The sequence below is a fragment of the Leopardus geoffroyi genome, chromosome B3 (genome assembly GCF_018350155.1).
Source record: "Leopardus geoffroyi isolate Oge1 chromosome B3, O.geoffroyi_Oge1_pat1.0, whole genome shotgun sequence".
NCBI lineage: Eukaryota > Metazoa > Chordata > Mammalia > Carnivora > Felidae > Leopardus > Leopardus geoffroyi.
This window is the reverse complement of record NC_059337.1, coordinates 115,109,308-115,124,637: the sequence shown is the minus strand read 5'-3', so window position 1 is coordinate 115,124,637 and position 15,330 is coordinate 115,109,308. Positions and strand designations below refer to the sequence as shown.

General features: G+C 38.9%; 1 protein-coding gene across 3 annotated transcripts in view; it reads right to left on the bottom strand.

The window, feature by feature from the left end:
* The window catches only part of EXD2 (exonuclease 3'-5' domain containing 2), an 88,515-nt gene that overhangs the window by 25,131 nt on the left and 48,054 nt on the right, over positions 1–15,330 (bottom strand). For all 3 annotated transcript variants that reach the window (XM_045448112.1, XM_045448111.1, XM_045448113.1), the window contains one exon: positions 14,390–14,769. In XM_045448112.1, the coding sequence (XP_045304068.1) occupies positions 14,390–14,722 (333 nt within the window). In that variant the 5' untranslated portion in view covers positions 14,723–14,769. The remainder of the gene's footprint in view (positions 1–14,389; positions 14,770–15,330) is intronic.

The window sequence follows — 15,330 nt, the reverse complement described above, 5'->3', positions numbered from 1 at the left end:
TGAAATGTGAGCAGTCCATAAATGGTGACACAGAGGAGTGGTGGCTGAGTCACGTGAAACATACTGGTTTTAAAAGTCTAAGTGAAAAAAGTCTAAGAGGTAGAGCACCAAATGATAAACACCCTTTTCGTTACCCAGACTCTCCAACACGCATGCTAGCAACTCTACTCATTTACCTTATCGTTACTGCCTCAAGATCCAATTTTTGAAAGAGGTAGGAAACACAGTACCAGAAGTAAGCGGTACCTGCCAATATAATAAATCCTGGTAGCCCAAGGTGCTTTCTCAGCATTTTATGATCACAAATGGTGTTCACTAAGAAAAAAAAAAATGTATACTGAGCCTGAGCTAGGATCCTTATACCTTAAGAGATGGAAATAACTTTTTATATTAACTGATCTAGTTTTAATCTTTTTGAGGTAACAGATACTTACTTCAAAGTTGGAGAAAAGAGCTGACAGCTAAGAAGTCATTCCTAGAAAAATTTACATGCAAAATTCACATTAATGAAAAGTCCTCTAAAGCTATCCACTGAACCCAGGTTAAATATCCAATAAATTCCAATCCTTCTCATTTTTCGGGACAGGAAATTTAGGACCTACAGGTGAAGCGGTTTGCCTGAACGAGGAGGGATAATGACAAAGTTAGGACTAGAACCCAAATTCCCAAATCTGGAAGGGCAGTTCTCAACCAAGATTCATTTGCAGCCCCCTCCCATATCCCAGGGGCATCTGACGATGTCTGGAGAAATTTTGGGTTGTCACAACTTGGAGAGCCGGTGCACAAGTATCTAACAGGTAGAGGCCAGAATGCTACCAAACATCCTACAAGGTACCAGATAGCCTCTCACGACAACCAATCATCCGCCCAAAATATTCACAGCGGGGAACGCTGCTCTGGGCAATGCAGTTCTCTCACTGCTATGTATCAGAGGGCTAGGCATTGTACCAGGTGCCACCGTGGATATGAAGTTATGTAACAGATGGAACCTGCCTTAGGGATTAGAGCCTTATTAGTAGGGTACAATCCACACAAATTGCATGGTAAATACCAAAGGAGTGACTCAAAGTGTTACAAGTAATCAGAGGTAGGATATTTCAGAGTTGAGGTACCAAAACCACAGAAAGGAAATAGTTAAGATCACAGAGCTTCTGTTAAAAACAAAATCCAGAGAGCCCTTGTCTTTGACTTCTACTTCACTAAGTAAAATCATGGCCCAACTCACAAAATCTTAGGATCTCCTTCCTCAGGCAGTGCTTTATCAATGAGGGTTATTTCCATATCCTCAAACAAAGCATGCCAGTTTGATTTCTAAGGTGTCTATTTCTTAGGGCTTAGCCAAGGTCAAAAAAGACCTACAAGAAACTTGACTACTGGTTCCTGTTCTATAACAATTCATCCAGATGTGGCTTTTTATCAGTGAAGAATTCCCTTCCTCCATATACCAGCTCTCCAAGAAAAAGCTATACATCTCTTCTTCTAATATTTAGCACTGTTAATGTGACATAATACTCACTGCAAATTCCTAAGGCTGGATCTCTGTACATCTTTTGAGTAGTGTTCCATTGTCTAAAATACTTTAAATAAATAACTAGATAGTAAGTTGTCTTTTTAATACTGTTTCAGGATTGTGCTTAAGATCCAATGGATCACATACAGTTTTTCCACTAGGAATTCAAATGTTTATGATTCAAATAGGTACCCAATTTATGTGGAATGTGTCATTGGAAGAATAATGCTTTTAGCAGAGTCAATTTGGCTTAAAGAATAAGACATCTAATCTAGTCTTTCTCACATTCCCCCCTTTTGCTTCCTAGTATCTGTTTGCCTTGACATCACTGACTACTTATGGAAAACAATGGAATCCTTGGCTTACCAACATTATATTTAATAAAACAACAAAAAAAGACACATTTAAATTTCATTAGCATTATTTAATCCAGTGTTCTTTAGTCAACTCATAAAAATGTCTGTGACATACATAACATATATATACATACGCATTTATACATTATAAACATGTAGTACTATACTAATATGTCACAGATAATATTAAACATACACAAAAGTAAAAACTTTTAATGAATGATGCCATGAAGCATCAAAGTTTGGACAAAATTTTTGTATGGAAACTTTTTCTGTATTCCAGTGATTCACTTAGAGAGCACTGGTTTAAACAGTCTCTTTCCTGAGGGCCAGTGGATAATCTATTTGGGCTTCAGGATTCTTAAAAGTCCAGAGCTGTACAACTTTCTAGAAAAGCCCACAATTCTTCAAATGACCCCATGGTGGCAGCAGAGAGTGAAGAATGATCTGGGACCATCTTCTGGGCTTGAACAGATTAATAAGCATTCTTAGTCTGTGGAGTTTATGTTTCAGTTAAATTTAGACCATGGCTTTGAGATATGAATGAGCTTATCCTGTTTAAGTGACACAATAAAGGCTTAATGAGGCTAGAAAGTAACAATAGGAAGATAAAAAAAAAAAAAAAGGGTGGGAAAAGAATAGGAGAAAAATCAGAGATGCTGAGAGAGGCCAAAGCACGTAAGTCCCTAAGTAAACGTAAGTAATTAAGATATCTCGGTTTTACTGAAAGCAATGAAATGGTTTTAAGCAGAGGACTGACATGATCTGATTTTCATTTTTAAAAGTTCACTTTGGTTACCATACGGGGTGCGGGGACCGTAGGTGCACAAGAGTCCAAGCTGGGAGGCAACTCAGGAGGGTACCACAAAGGTCTACAGAAGAGACCCTTGAAGTTTAGGCTAGGGAGGAAGCAGAGGAGAGGCAGAGAAGTACATGGATGCAACATCTATTCTGGAGACAGCACTAGGAAGTATTACCAGAAAAGGGTTAATAGTAAGGAAAAGGATGTAGACCTCCAGCAGGCTTGAAGCCTGGGCCTGTAGAACAATGCTCTTTGGAAAACAACCTTCACTTCATTCAATCTTTAGTGCACCAATTATTTGCATCCATCGAGTGAGGACATCTGTAGCTAGAGACTCTAGAAAACATCAGGCAGGAGCCAGGGGCCAGAAAGATATTTAACATGTCCATCCCCACCTTCCCAAGAGAAAGGCATCTTTTGGCTTCTCAAACATGGCAGAAACCTCATTTTGTACATGTGATTTACATATAATTATACATTACCATGAGTAATTCAGGGGGATCTGGAAACGCATACCTCTATCTGGTAGCATGCTATGTTATTTCCGCAACCATTTCTATGAATTTCTACATATGTTGCCACTGAAGAAACTCAGCATACCATAATTGCTTGTTTGTGTCTGATTTTCAATCTTATCATTTCTGTTGGTCAGCCCTTAGTGGGGAGAATGTCTCCCTGACTTTCATCTTAAAGGTAGAGAAGACTAAGGATAATACTGGTTTGGGGAAAAAACTCAAAAGTTCTGTTGGGAACATGATAAGTTTGAGATGACTATTAGCCTTTGAAGGGAAGACGCCAAGTAGACAGGTGGACATAAAAGACAAGAGTTCTAATTTTAAGAGACATCAGCATGTCAATGGTATTTAAAGCTATAAGGCAGACGAGATCACTTAAGAAAAGAATGTTGATTAGAGGACATAAATTTGTGGTCCATGGACACATCTGTTGATCCCCAGACATGTTTAATATTACCATTATTTTGGTTTCCACATATTTAAAAACTTGTACCAAATTTTAAAAATTAGTAAAATTCACACTATTAAAAAGTCTATTAAAAAAAAATCTCTTTAGGGGCGCCTGGCTGGTTTGGTGGGTTAAGCGTCTGACTTCAGCTCAGGTCATGATCTCATGGTTCATGGGTTCGAGCTGCACGTTGAGCTCTGTGCTGACAGCTCAGAGCCTGGATGGAGACTGCTTCGGATTCTGTGTCTCCCTCTTTCTCTGCCCCTCCCCTGCTTGCACTCTCTCTCTCAAAAATAAATATACATTTGGCACAAAAACAGACACTCAGATCAATGAAACAGAATAGAGAACCCAGAAATGGACCCACAAGCATATGGCCAACTCATCTTTGACAAAGCAGGAAAGAATATCCAATGGAATAAAGACAGTCTCTTCAGCAAGTGGTGCTGGGAAAACTGGACGGCAACATGCAGAAAAATGAACCTGCACCACTTTCTTACACCATACACAAAAATAAACTCAAAATGGATCAAAGACCTAAACGTAAGACAGGAAGCCATCAAAATCCTCAAAGAGAAAGCAGGCAAAAATCTCTTTGACCTCAGCCACAGCAACTTCTTACTCAACATGTCTCTGGAGGCAAGGGAAACAAAAGCAAAAATGAACTATTGGGATCTCATCAAAATAAAAAGCTTCTGCACAGCAAGGGAAACAATCAGCAAAACTAAAAGGCAACCGATGGAATGGGAGAAGATATCTGCAAACGACATATCAGATAAAGGGTTAGTATCCAACATCTATAAAGAACTTACCAAACTCAACACCCAAAAAACAAATAATCCAGTGAAGAAATGGGCAAAAGACATGAATAGGCACTTCTCCAAAGACATCCAGATGGCCAGCCAACATATGAAAAAATGGTCAACATCACTCATCATCAGGGAACTACAAATCAAAACCACAATGAGATACCACCTCACACCTGTCAGAATGACTAACATTAATAACTCAGGCAACAACAGATGTTGGCAAGGATGCGGAGAAAGAGAATCTCTTTTGCACTGCTGGTGGGAATGCAAGCTGGTGCAGCCACTCTGGAAAACAGTATGGAGGTTCCTCAAAAAATTAAAAATAGAATTACCCTACAACCCAGGAACTGCACTACTAGGTATTTATCCAAAGGATATAGGTGTGCTGTTTCTAAGGGGCGCATACACCCCCATGTTTATAGCAGCACTATCGACAAGAGCCAAAGCATGGAAAGAGCCCAAATGTCCATCGATGGATGAATGGATAAAGAAGATGTGGTACATATATATAAGGGAGTATTACTTGGGAATCAAAAAGAATGAAATCTTGCCATTTGCAACTACGTGGATGAACTAGAGGGTATTATGCTAAGCGAAATTAGTCAAAGAAAGACAAATAGTATATGACTTCACTCATATGAGGACTTTAAGACACAGAACAAATGAACATAGGAGAAGGGAAGCAAAAATAATATAAAAACAGGGAGGGGGACAAAATATAAGAGACTCTTAAATACGGAGAACAGAGGTTTACTGGAGGGGTTGTGGGAGGGGGGATGAGCTAAATGGGTAAGGGGAATCAAGGAATCTACCCCTGAAATCACTGTTGCACTATATGCTAACTAACTCGGATGTAAATTTTTAAAAATAATAATAAATAAAAATAAATAAAATAAATAAAATTAAAAAAAAAAAAAGAAGGAAAAGAGGAAAGAATCACACTGATAGGAGACAGAAAAGTATGAAGACACGCAAGCCAAGAAGAATGTCTTATGTAGGAACTGTGCAGGTGCTTTTGACAGCTAGAATAACACTGGATTATTAAATAAGTGTCCACTAGATTCGAAAACAAGAAAGCCATCAACTTGATCAGTTTCAGTGGAGTAGTATAGTAGGAAGTCAGATTAAAGTAGTTTGAGGAATAAATGGAGAACAACAAATTATACCCAAGCGAGTAGAAGAAAAAAATGAGAGAAAGAGCAGAAATCAATGAAATAAAACACAAACATACAATAAAGAAGATCAACAAAGTGAGAAGTTGATTCTTTGAAAAGACTAATAAAATTGATAAGCTCATAGAAGGAGAAATCAAGAAAAAAGAGAGAAGCACAAATAAATGATGTCAAGAAGGAAAAAGGAGCCAACTCTACATATCCTTCTGATTGGGGAAAAAAACCTGAAGATATTATAAACATGTTTATGCTCATAATTTTAAAATTTGAAAGCAGATTCTGATGAAAAATATAATTTATCAAAACAGACATGAAGATGGGGCATGTGGCTGGCTCAGTTGGAAAAGTATGCCACTCTAGATCTCAGGGTTGCGAGTTCAAGTCCCGTGTTGGATGTGGAGACTACTTACTTAATAAATAAATAAACAATTTTTTTTTTAAAAAGACATGAAGAAATAGAAAATCTGAAGAGCCCCAAAACTATTAAAAAATGATATCCCTAATTCAAACACTTCCCTTAAAAAAAAAAAATAACTGCAGATGGCTTTACCAGTAGATCCTAATCAAATATTTAAGGAAAAAAGAATGACAATCTTTTTTTTTTTTTTTTTTTTTTGAGAGAAAGAGAGAGAGCATGCATGCAAGCAGGGGATGGGGAGAAGCAGAGAGAATTTTTATTTATTTATTTATTTATTTATTTATTTATTTATTTATTTTAATTTCTTTTTTAATTTTTTTAATGTTTATTTATTTTTGAGACAGAGAGAGACAGAGCATGAATGGGGGGAGGGTCAGAGAGAGAGGGAGACACAGAATCGGAAGCAGGCTTCAGGCTCTGAGCTGTCAGCACAGAGCCCGACGCGGGGCTCGAACTCATGAACCACGAGATCATGACCTGAGCTGAAGTCGGACACTTAACCGACTGAGCCACTCAGGCGCCCCGCAGAGAGAATTTTTAGCAGGTTCCATGCTCATCATGGAACCCAACAAAGGGCTTGATCTCACCACTGTGAGATCACAACCTGAGCTGAAATCAAGTCAGACGCTTAACTGACTGAGCCACTTAGGTGCCCAAAAAAGAATGAAATCGTATAGAAACTCTTCCAGAGAACACAACATTAACTTGTTGTGTGAGGCCAATATAGACTTTTACTCAAAATCAGACAGGGTCATTTCTAGAAAAGAAAATTATAAGCCAATATCACTCTCATGAACATAGTTTAAAAAAAAATCCTCTAAAATGCATTAGCAAAATGAATTCGGCAATGTATAAAAAGAATAAAGACATCAGGACCAACCTGGATTTACTCCAGAAATTAAAACACCAATGTATTTCACCACAAAAACAGAATAAAGGAGAAAAACTACATAGTCATCTCAAGAAATACAGAAAAGTACTTGATAAAATTCAACAACTGTTCATAATGAAAAAAAAAACAACAACAACTCTTAACAAACCAAGAATAGAATTCAATGTATTTAATCTGGTAAAGGGATCTACAAACAAACATGGGCATTGCCAAACATGGCACATATCATATTCAACATGAAAATGTTGAAAGCTGTCATTTTTAAAAATTTATTTATTTAGTCTTTTAATTTTTTTTAATGTTTACTTATTTTTGAAAGAGAAAGAGCAAGCATGGGGGACCGCCAGAGAGAGAGGGGGACAAAGGATTCGAAGCAGGTTCTGTGCAGACAACAGGGAGCCTGATGCAGGGCTCGAACTCACAAACCGTGAGATCATGACCTGGGCCAAAGTCGGATGCTTAACTGACTGAGCCACCTACGCACCTCTGAAAGCTGTCATTTTGGGATAGGGAATGAGTCAGGGATGCCTACTGTCACCACTTCTACTGGGCACTTACACTGTGATCCTAGTCAGTACAGTAAGGTAAGAAAAGAAACAAAAGGTATAAGGACTGGAAAGAAAGAAAATGGTCACTTCTCAAATGATATAAGAGTGTACACAAAAATCCAAAAGAATCTACAAGTAATTTGAATTAATGAGTTTAGTAAGGGTCCTTAATAGAAGAGAAATATATAAAAATCAACTGCATTTCCAGATACCAGAAACACAAAAAATTTTACAGATTTCATTTATAACAGAATTTTTAAAATCACAGAAAACTACCGATTTTTAAGAGAAATTACAGATCTAAATAAATATTCCTAGGTTATAAAACTCAATATTCTAAGAAGTTAATTCCCCACAGATTGATCTACTGATGCCAATACAATCTCAATCAAAATATCAAGAATTTTTTTTGTAGAACCTGAAAAGCAGGTGTTAAAATGTATAAGGAAATGCAAAGGACTAAGATGAAGATATTCTGGAAAAAGAACAAGATAGCAAGTATCACTGTCCTAGGTATCAGGAGTCATGATAAAACAACAGTAACTAAGATAGTTTGTGATCACTGGTGCAAGAATAGCAAAACAGACTATTAGACAGCCCATAAACAGATCTATTCATACAGATAGTATGTTCTGAGGTAAAGAGGCATTGCTGAGCAGTGAGGAAAGGTTTATCTTTTCAATTTATAGTACCAGGTAGGACAAGTGGATATCCATATGAGGGAAAAATAAAACTTGACCCTACCTCGCAGCCCCACCCCCACACACAATGAATTTCAGGTGAATCATAAATCTAAATGTGCGAGATTAATGCCATAAAACTCCAAGAAAATAATACAGGAAATATCTTTATGCATAGGAATAGGATAAGACTTCTTAAACTGTACCATACAGATCTTCTGATCATCAAAAGATAATATTAAAAAGAATGTAAAGGCGGGGTGCTTGGCTGGCTCAGTTGGTAGAGCATGCAACTCTTGATCATGGGGTAATGAGTTCAAGCCCCATGCTGGGTGTGGAGATTACTTAAAAATACATTCTTGGGGCGCCTGGGGGGCGCAGTCGGTAAAGCGTCCGACTTCAGCCAGGTCACGATCTCGCGGTCCGTGAGTTTGAGCCCCGCATCGGGCTCTGGGCTGATGGCTCAGAGCCTGGAGCCTGTTTCCGATTCTGTGTCTCCCTCTCTCTCTGCCCCTCCCCTGTTCATGCTCTGTCTCTCTCTGTCCCAAAAATAAATAAACGTTGAAAAAAAAAATTAAAAAAAAAAAAAAACATTCTTAAGGGGTGCCTAGGTGGCTCAGTTGGTTGAGCTCCCGGCTTCAGCTCAGGTCACGATCTCACGGTTTGTGAGTTCGAGCCCCGAAGTAGGCTTCCTGCAGTCAGCGCAGAGTCCACTTCAGATCCTCTGTCCCCCTCTCTCTCTACCCCTCCCCCGCTCACACTCTCTCTCAAAAATAAAAATTAAAAAAAATTTTTTTTTAAAATACAATCTTAAGGGGCACCTGGGTGGCTCAGTCGGTTAAGTGGCCGACTTCGGCTCAGGTCATGATCTCATGGTCCGTGAGTTCGAGCCCTGCGTCGGGCTCTGTGCTGACAGCTCAGAGCCTGGAGCCTGTTTCAGATTCCGTGTCTCCCTCTCTCTGACCCTCCCCTGTTCATGCTCTGTCTCTCCCTGTCTCAAAAATAAATAAAATGTTTAAAAATATATACAATCTTAAAAAAATAATAATGTAAAGGCAATTTACAGAATGGAAGAAAACATTCGAGGTATACATTTAACTCACAAAGGATTCATACCCAGAATATAAAAAGAATTCCTATAATAGATCAGTAAGAAAAAGACAAATCAAAGAAAAAGGGGCAAGAGACTTGCCACTTAGAGATATCTAAATGATCAATAAAATGTAAAAAGATGCTCAACCAAAGAATAAAATAAATAAATTAAAACTTTATAGTACAGCAAAGGAAATTATCAACAAAACTAAACGGCAACCTACTGAATGGGAAAAGATATTTGCAAATGACATATCTGATAAAGGGTTAGATTCCAAAATATATCAAGAACTTACAAACTCAGCACCCAAAACACAAATAATCCAATTTAAAAATGGGCAGAAGATACGAATAGACATTTTTTACACATAGCCAACAGGCACATGAAAAGATGATCAATGTCACTCATCATTAGGGGAATGCAAACCAAAACTACAATGAGATACCATCTCACACCCATCAGAATGCTAAAATCAACAACACAAGAGACAACAGGCACGGTGGCTTGTGGAGAAAGGGGATGTGGAGAAAGGGGAACCCTCTTGCACTGTGGATGGGAATGCAAACCAATGCAGCCACTCTGGAAAACAGTATGGAGGTCCTCAAAAAAGTTAAAAATAGAACTACCCTATAATCCAGCAACTGCAGTACCCAAAGAATACAAAAATACTAATTCAAAGGGATATATGCACCCCAATGTTTATAGCAGCATTATCTACAATAACCAAATTATGGAATCAGCCCAAGTGCCCATCAACTGATGAATGGAAAAAGGAGACGTGGGGGTGTCTGGGTGGCACAGTCAGGTAAGTGTCAGACTCTTGATTTTGGCTCAGGTCACGATCTTACAGTTTGTGGGATGGAGCCCCATGTCAGGCTCTGGGCTAACAGCACAGAGCCTGCTTGCCATTCTCTCTCTCCCTCTCTCCCTGCTCCTCCCTGACTTGTGTATGCGTGCGCTCTCTCTAAAAATAAAGAGGCATTAAAAAATGGCTTAGTAAAAAAGTAAATAATCTGACAGTCCCAAATAAATAAAAATAAAAATCTGGCAGTACCAAAAAATAAACAAAAATTAAAAATAAAAATCTAACAGTACCAACTGTTGACGAGATACAGACAAAGACGGCCTTGGTGGGAGGTTAAATCAGTATAACCACTTCTGAAAACAGCCGAACAATGGCTACACTCATACAATACTGACCGGAGGGTATATTAGTTAAAACCTCCTTGGCAAACAGTTTGGTATTATCCATGTAAGTTAAACATACACACAATTCTATGATGTAGGACTCCACTCCTAGATACATATGCCCAATAATATTGTGTCCATAAATTTATTGCAACATTATTTGTAAGAGCTCCAAACCACAAACTCAAATGCCCATCAATATTAGAATGGATGAAGTGAATCATGATATATTTATACAAGGGATTACTATATGGCAAAGAGTCACAGTCACACACACCATAGATAAATCTCACAATGTTGAGCAAAAGAAGTCAGACACAAAAGAATACATACTCTACAGTTTCACATATATTAAATTTAAAAAGCAGGCAAATCTAAATTACAGTGCTTAGGGATGCATGCATAAGTAGTAAAAGTATAAAGAAAAACAAGAACGTAAATACTATAAAATCAGGATAATGATAACTGTTGGGGGACAATGATTATAAGCAGAGCTTCTGGGGTACTAGCAATCTTCTATTTCCTGACCTAGTTTCTAGTTACACAGCTGTTCTCTTTAGATAAATCATTTAGCTATTTTCGGTTCAGGCACTTTTCTTGATGTGTTTTATTTCACAATAAAAAGGTTAAAAAAAAAAAGACTTCAGGGGCAAGTAAAACAGATTAGACAAAACTAAATAAAGAAAAAGGGGACTGTAAAAGGGACCTAAAGAAACCGCGCAGAATGAATCCATAGAGACTACAATATGTTAAATATAAAAGAGATTACCAGATATGTAGGATAACATAAAAAGTTGAGAATAGAGCTGATCAAATTACAGCAAGAAAGAAGGAAGAGGAGGGAGAAGATGAGAAAGAAAAGAGGGGGGGTGGTGGTGGAGAGAAGAACAAACAGGGTAAAGACAATCTGCAAAGACAATTCAAAAATTGATAAAAGAGGGGCGCCTGGGTGGCTCAGGCGGTTGAGTGTCTGACTCAATTTCAGAGGTGAATCTCACCATTCGTGGGTTTGAACCTCGTGTCGGGCTACACACTGATGGACTGGAGCCTGCTTGGGATCCTCTCTCCCTCTCCTTCTGCCCCTCCCCCACTCATACACATATTCTCTGTCTTTCTCAAAAATAAATAAATAAGCTTTAAATTTTTTTTTTTAACGTTTATTTATTTTTGAGACAGAGAGAGACAGAGCATAAACAGGGGAGGAGCAGAGAGAGAGAGGGAGACACAGAATCCGAAACAGGCTCCAGGCTCTGAGCTGTCAGCACAGAGCCCTACGCGGGGCTCGAACTCACGGACCGTGAGATCATGACCTGAGCCGAAGTCAGACACTTAACCGACCGAGCCACCCAGGCGCCCCAAATAAGCTTTAAAAAAAAGAAAGAAAATGCAATGACTTCTTTAAAAAATACTACTAATAAAATAAAAATTGATAGAAGATATCAATCCTCATTTCTACCTATCTCTCAGAATCCCATGTTGGTAATACAGAAAGAACACTTAGCCTCATCATACTGAATCTTCTGGACCACAAACTCAAAGTGTAGATCTTAAAAGGAGCTACAGAAAGTTAGATTACCTACAAAGAATCAACACTTAGACCGATAGTCATTTTAAACAGCAACAACAGAAGCCAGAAGACAATGGAATACTGTCTTGAAAATGATGATAAATTGCCATGCTAGAATTTTGTATCCAGTAAAATACCTTTCTTTCAAGCTTAAGAGCAAACTAAAGATACTTTCAAAACAAGAACAATGACAACTAGTTTAATGAGCTTTGAAGACATAAACTTCTAAGAATGACCTTAAAGAAAATGATCCTAAGGAAAAAATGAGCAAAGAAAAAGGTAAACATTTTGAAATCTAAACAAATACTCACTGTATTAGACAAGAACAAAAATGTCAACTATACAAGCACACAAAAGTGAATAAAAGAGAAAGGGAGGGGCACCTGAGTGGCTCAGTCGGTTAAGCATCCGACTTCCGCTCACATCATGATCTCACAGTTGGTGAGTTTGAGTTCTGCATCGGGCTCTGTGCTGATGGCTCAGAGCCTGGAGCCTGCTTCAGATTCTGCGTCTCCCTCTCTCTCTGCCCCTCCCCCACGCATGCTCTATTTCCCTCTCTGTCAAAAATAAATAAACATTTAAAACAAAAATTTTTTTAAAAAGAGAAAGGGAAATGGAAGAATGGCGACACCAAGGAAGAATAATTTTCTTCATAAAGCTTTTCTGTGGCAGCAAACAGGGAAATGCAATCACACCTGAAGATGTGGCATCCAGTATGAATTCAATACTTATCCAAAGCCAAAATGAAGTGGGTTTTGGGTTATTTGCCACTTTAACTTATCCACATCTCTGCTACAGTAATTAAACATTATTAAATCAACCGCTGTTACTAACCACTCACTTCAGACTACCCTGCGGCTGCAGTTATACTTCATTTAGTTAGAAAATCAAGGCGCTTGGCAAAAGTGAATGCTCCTAATCTACTACAGCTCACTGTTTAGTGATGTTTTCTTCTATCATTGTTGGACTATTTCTAATTTTTTTTTTTCAACGTTTATTTATTTTTGGGACAGAGAGAGACAGAGCATGAACGGGGGAGGGGCAGAGAGAGAGGGAGACACAGAATTGGAAACAGGCTCCAGGCTCTGAGCCATCAGCCCAGAGCCTGACGCGGGGCTCGAACTCACGGACCGCGAGATCGTGACCTGGCTGAAGTCGGACGCTTAACCGACTGCGCCACCCAGGCGCCCCATTGTTGGACTATTTCTAAAATGATAGAATTTCGTATACAGAATCGACCAGAAGTGTCCAATGCTGTCCTGATGACCCATGCTCACTGGCAGAAACAACTATTGTTGCTGATACGATGAAATCCCTTGAGCGGGCGTAAGGTCTTGGGTGACTACTAAACCCTTCTGGACGCTGTCAAGTGTTCTCGTTCGTGGTCATCCCTGGCATCTGGTTGACCTCTTACCAAATCTGGGACCCGATTTGGTGGCAGCTATTCTGCTTAGGGCCTCTTCTGATTACACTTCCTGGCCGTAGGCCATATTCTACATATCCAAAAGACATCGGATAAGACATACATCAACAAGGAATGATAACTATGATTTATTTATAGTTATGTAATATCTTCTGTTTCAAGGAGATTAAAGGTCACTCCGTGAATCAGAATGACAGAGGAACAGACACACCCTGTGATCCTCATCACAACTATGTAACGACTCTCCCCAAAGAAGACCTATTAGAAAAACGAACCAGATGGTTAGGAAAGCCCTGGGCTCAAACGGCGATTACCTTTTTATGCCTCCCATCTCCTATCTGTAAAGTGAAGGTAACAATAGAATCTTCCCACACGGGATTTACTGTGGAAATTAAATGAGATGCTGCAAACAAACAGCAAAGTACCTGGCTGACAGCAAACAGTATTTCAGATTTTAATGTTATCTCTTTAAATGCTACTTTGTGTAATAATTCCCATTTAAATAGACTTCCTTAACTAACTTCTCCATGGCAACCTTATGAAAATACTATTTAAAATATTATAGTAGCTAATGTTTAATGAGTACTTACTATATGTGAAAATCATGCTGAACCCTTTATAGGGCTTATCTATTTGACTCCTTTGAAAAGCCCTGGGAGGGAGCTACCATTACAGCCCTAGGACAAACAAGTTCATGAGCCTCTGAGAAGGTAAGTAGCTTGTCTGAGTTCACAGAATAAGTGGTCAAAATGGGACTCGGACAGATCTGTCTCACTCCAGAACCCATGATTTTAAGCACTCTCCTCTCCTGACAAGAGAAGCAGCTTCTCCGTCTGCTAAATTCTATTTATGAGCTAGTTGAGAACAAGCTAATTCTCCTTTAGTCTTATCCTCTACTTGACTATTCAAGGTCCCTAGTTAGAAAAGCAGAAAAGATTTACATGGTTTATTTTTGCTTTTTAACTTACCCACTCACAGTCAATTCCAAGTACTGGGAGATCTTCTAACTCACTCCTAAGCAATGGCTCGATGTGGTCCCACTCTGCCTCGTGAGACACAGTCACCACCTTTGCTTCGAGAATTTTCTCCTCCCATGAGGCTCTGGGGGCACCGCAGTGCAGCTGGTCATCTGCTGGAGGGGGCTGCTCCCTCCTGCCCGGGGCTTGCTGCTGCCTCCGCCGTTGCCAGGGGTCAAGGCTCGCTTTGCTCCTCCGGCACCGGATGCCCTTCCACAGGACAAACCCCCCCACAGCCACACCGACAAGGGTGGTCACTGTCAAAGCCGTTAAGTATTTAGACATCTTCAACTTTTTTGCGGCTTAGGAAAGCATATCAGTAATCCCACAATCTGCAAAACAAATGGCAACAATATATTTACATACAGAATTTAAACCTATATGGAAACATGTTTTCCCCTAAAAAGCGCTCCACTTATAATCCATGTGTCCACAAACTAAACAACAACAACAAAAAAAAAAAAAAAAAGAAAGAAAGAAAGAAAGAAAAAGCTACAAATTTCCACATGGAAAAAGTGATATTTAACTTTTTCACTTTTGTACTTTCTCGGTCTTCATTCTCAGCCAAGAAAACGCCCCCTGCATTCTACCAGCTGCCCAGTGCTCCCTTAATCAGGCATTAACAGGGTGTCTGAACATACATATACGTGTACGGAATTTGAAAAATTAAAATTAATTATAATCCTCCTACCCTTAGGTAACCAGTTATCAGTGTGATGTTCAATTATTTCACACAATTAAATAAACAATAAGAATGGCAGATCATTTCAGTCAGGGAAACTCCACATAACAGTCTCTCTTCCATTTCTCCTGTAGCACATGGTTTTCTCCATTTACCTTTTGTTTTCCTATTTTTGACAGAGAAATGGACGTACAGCGCTGTTTCTGTACTA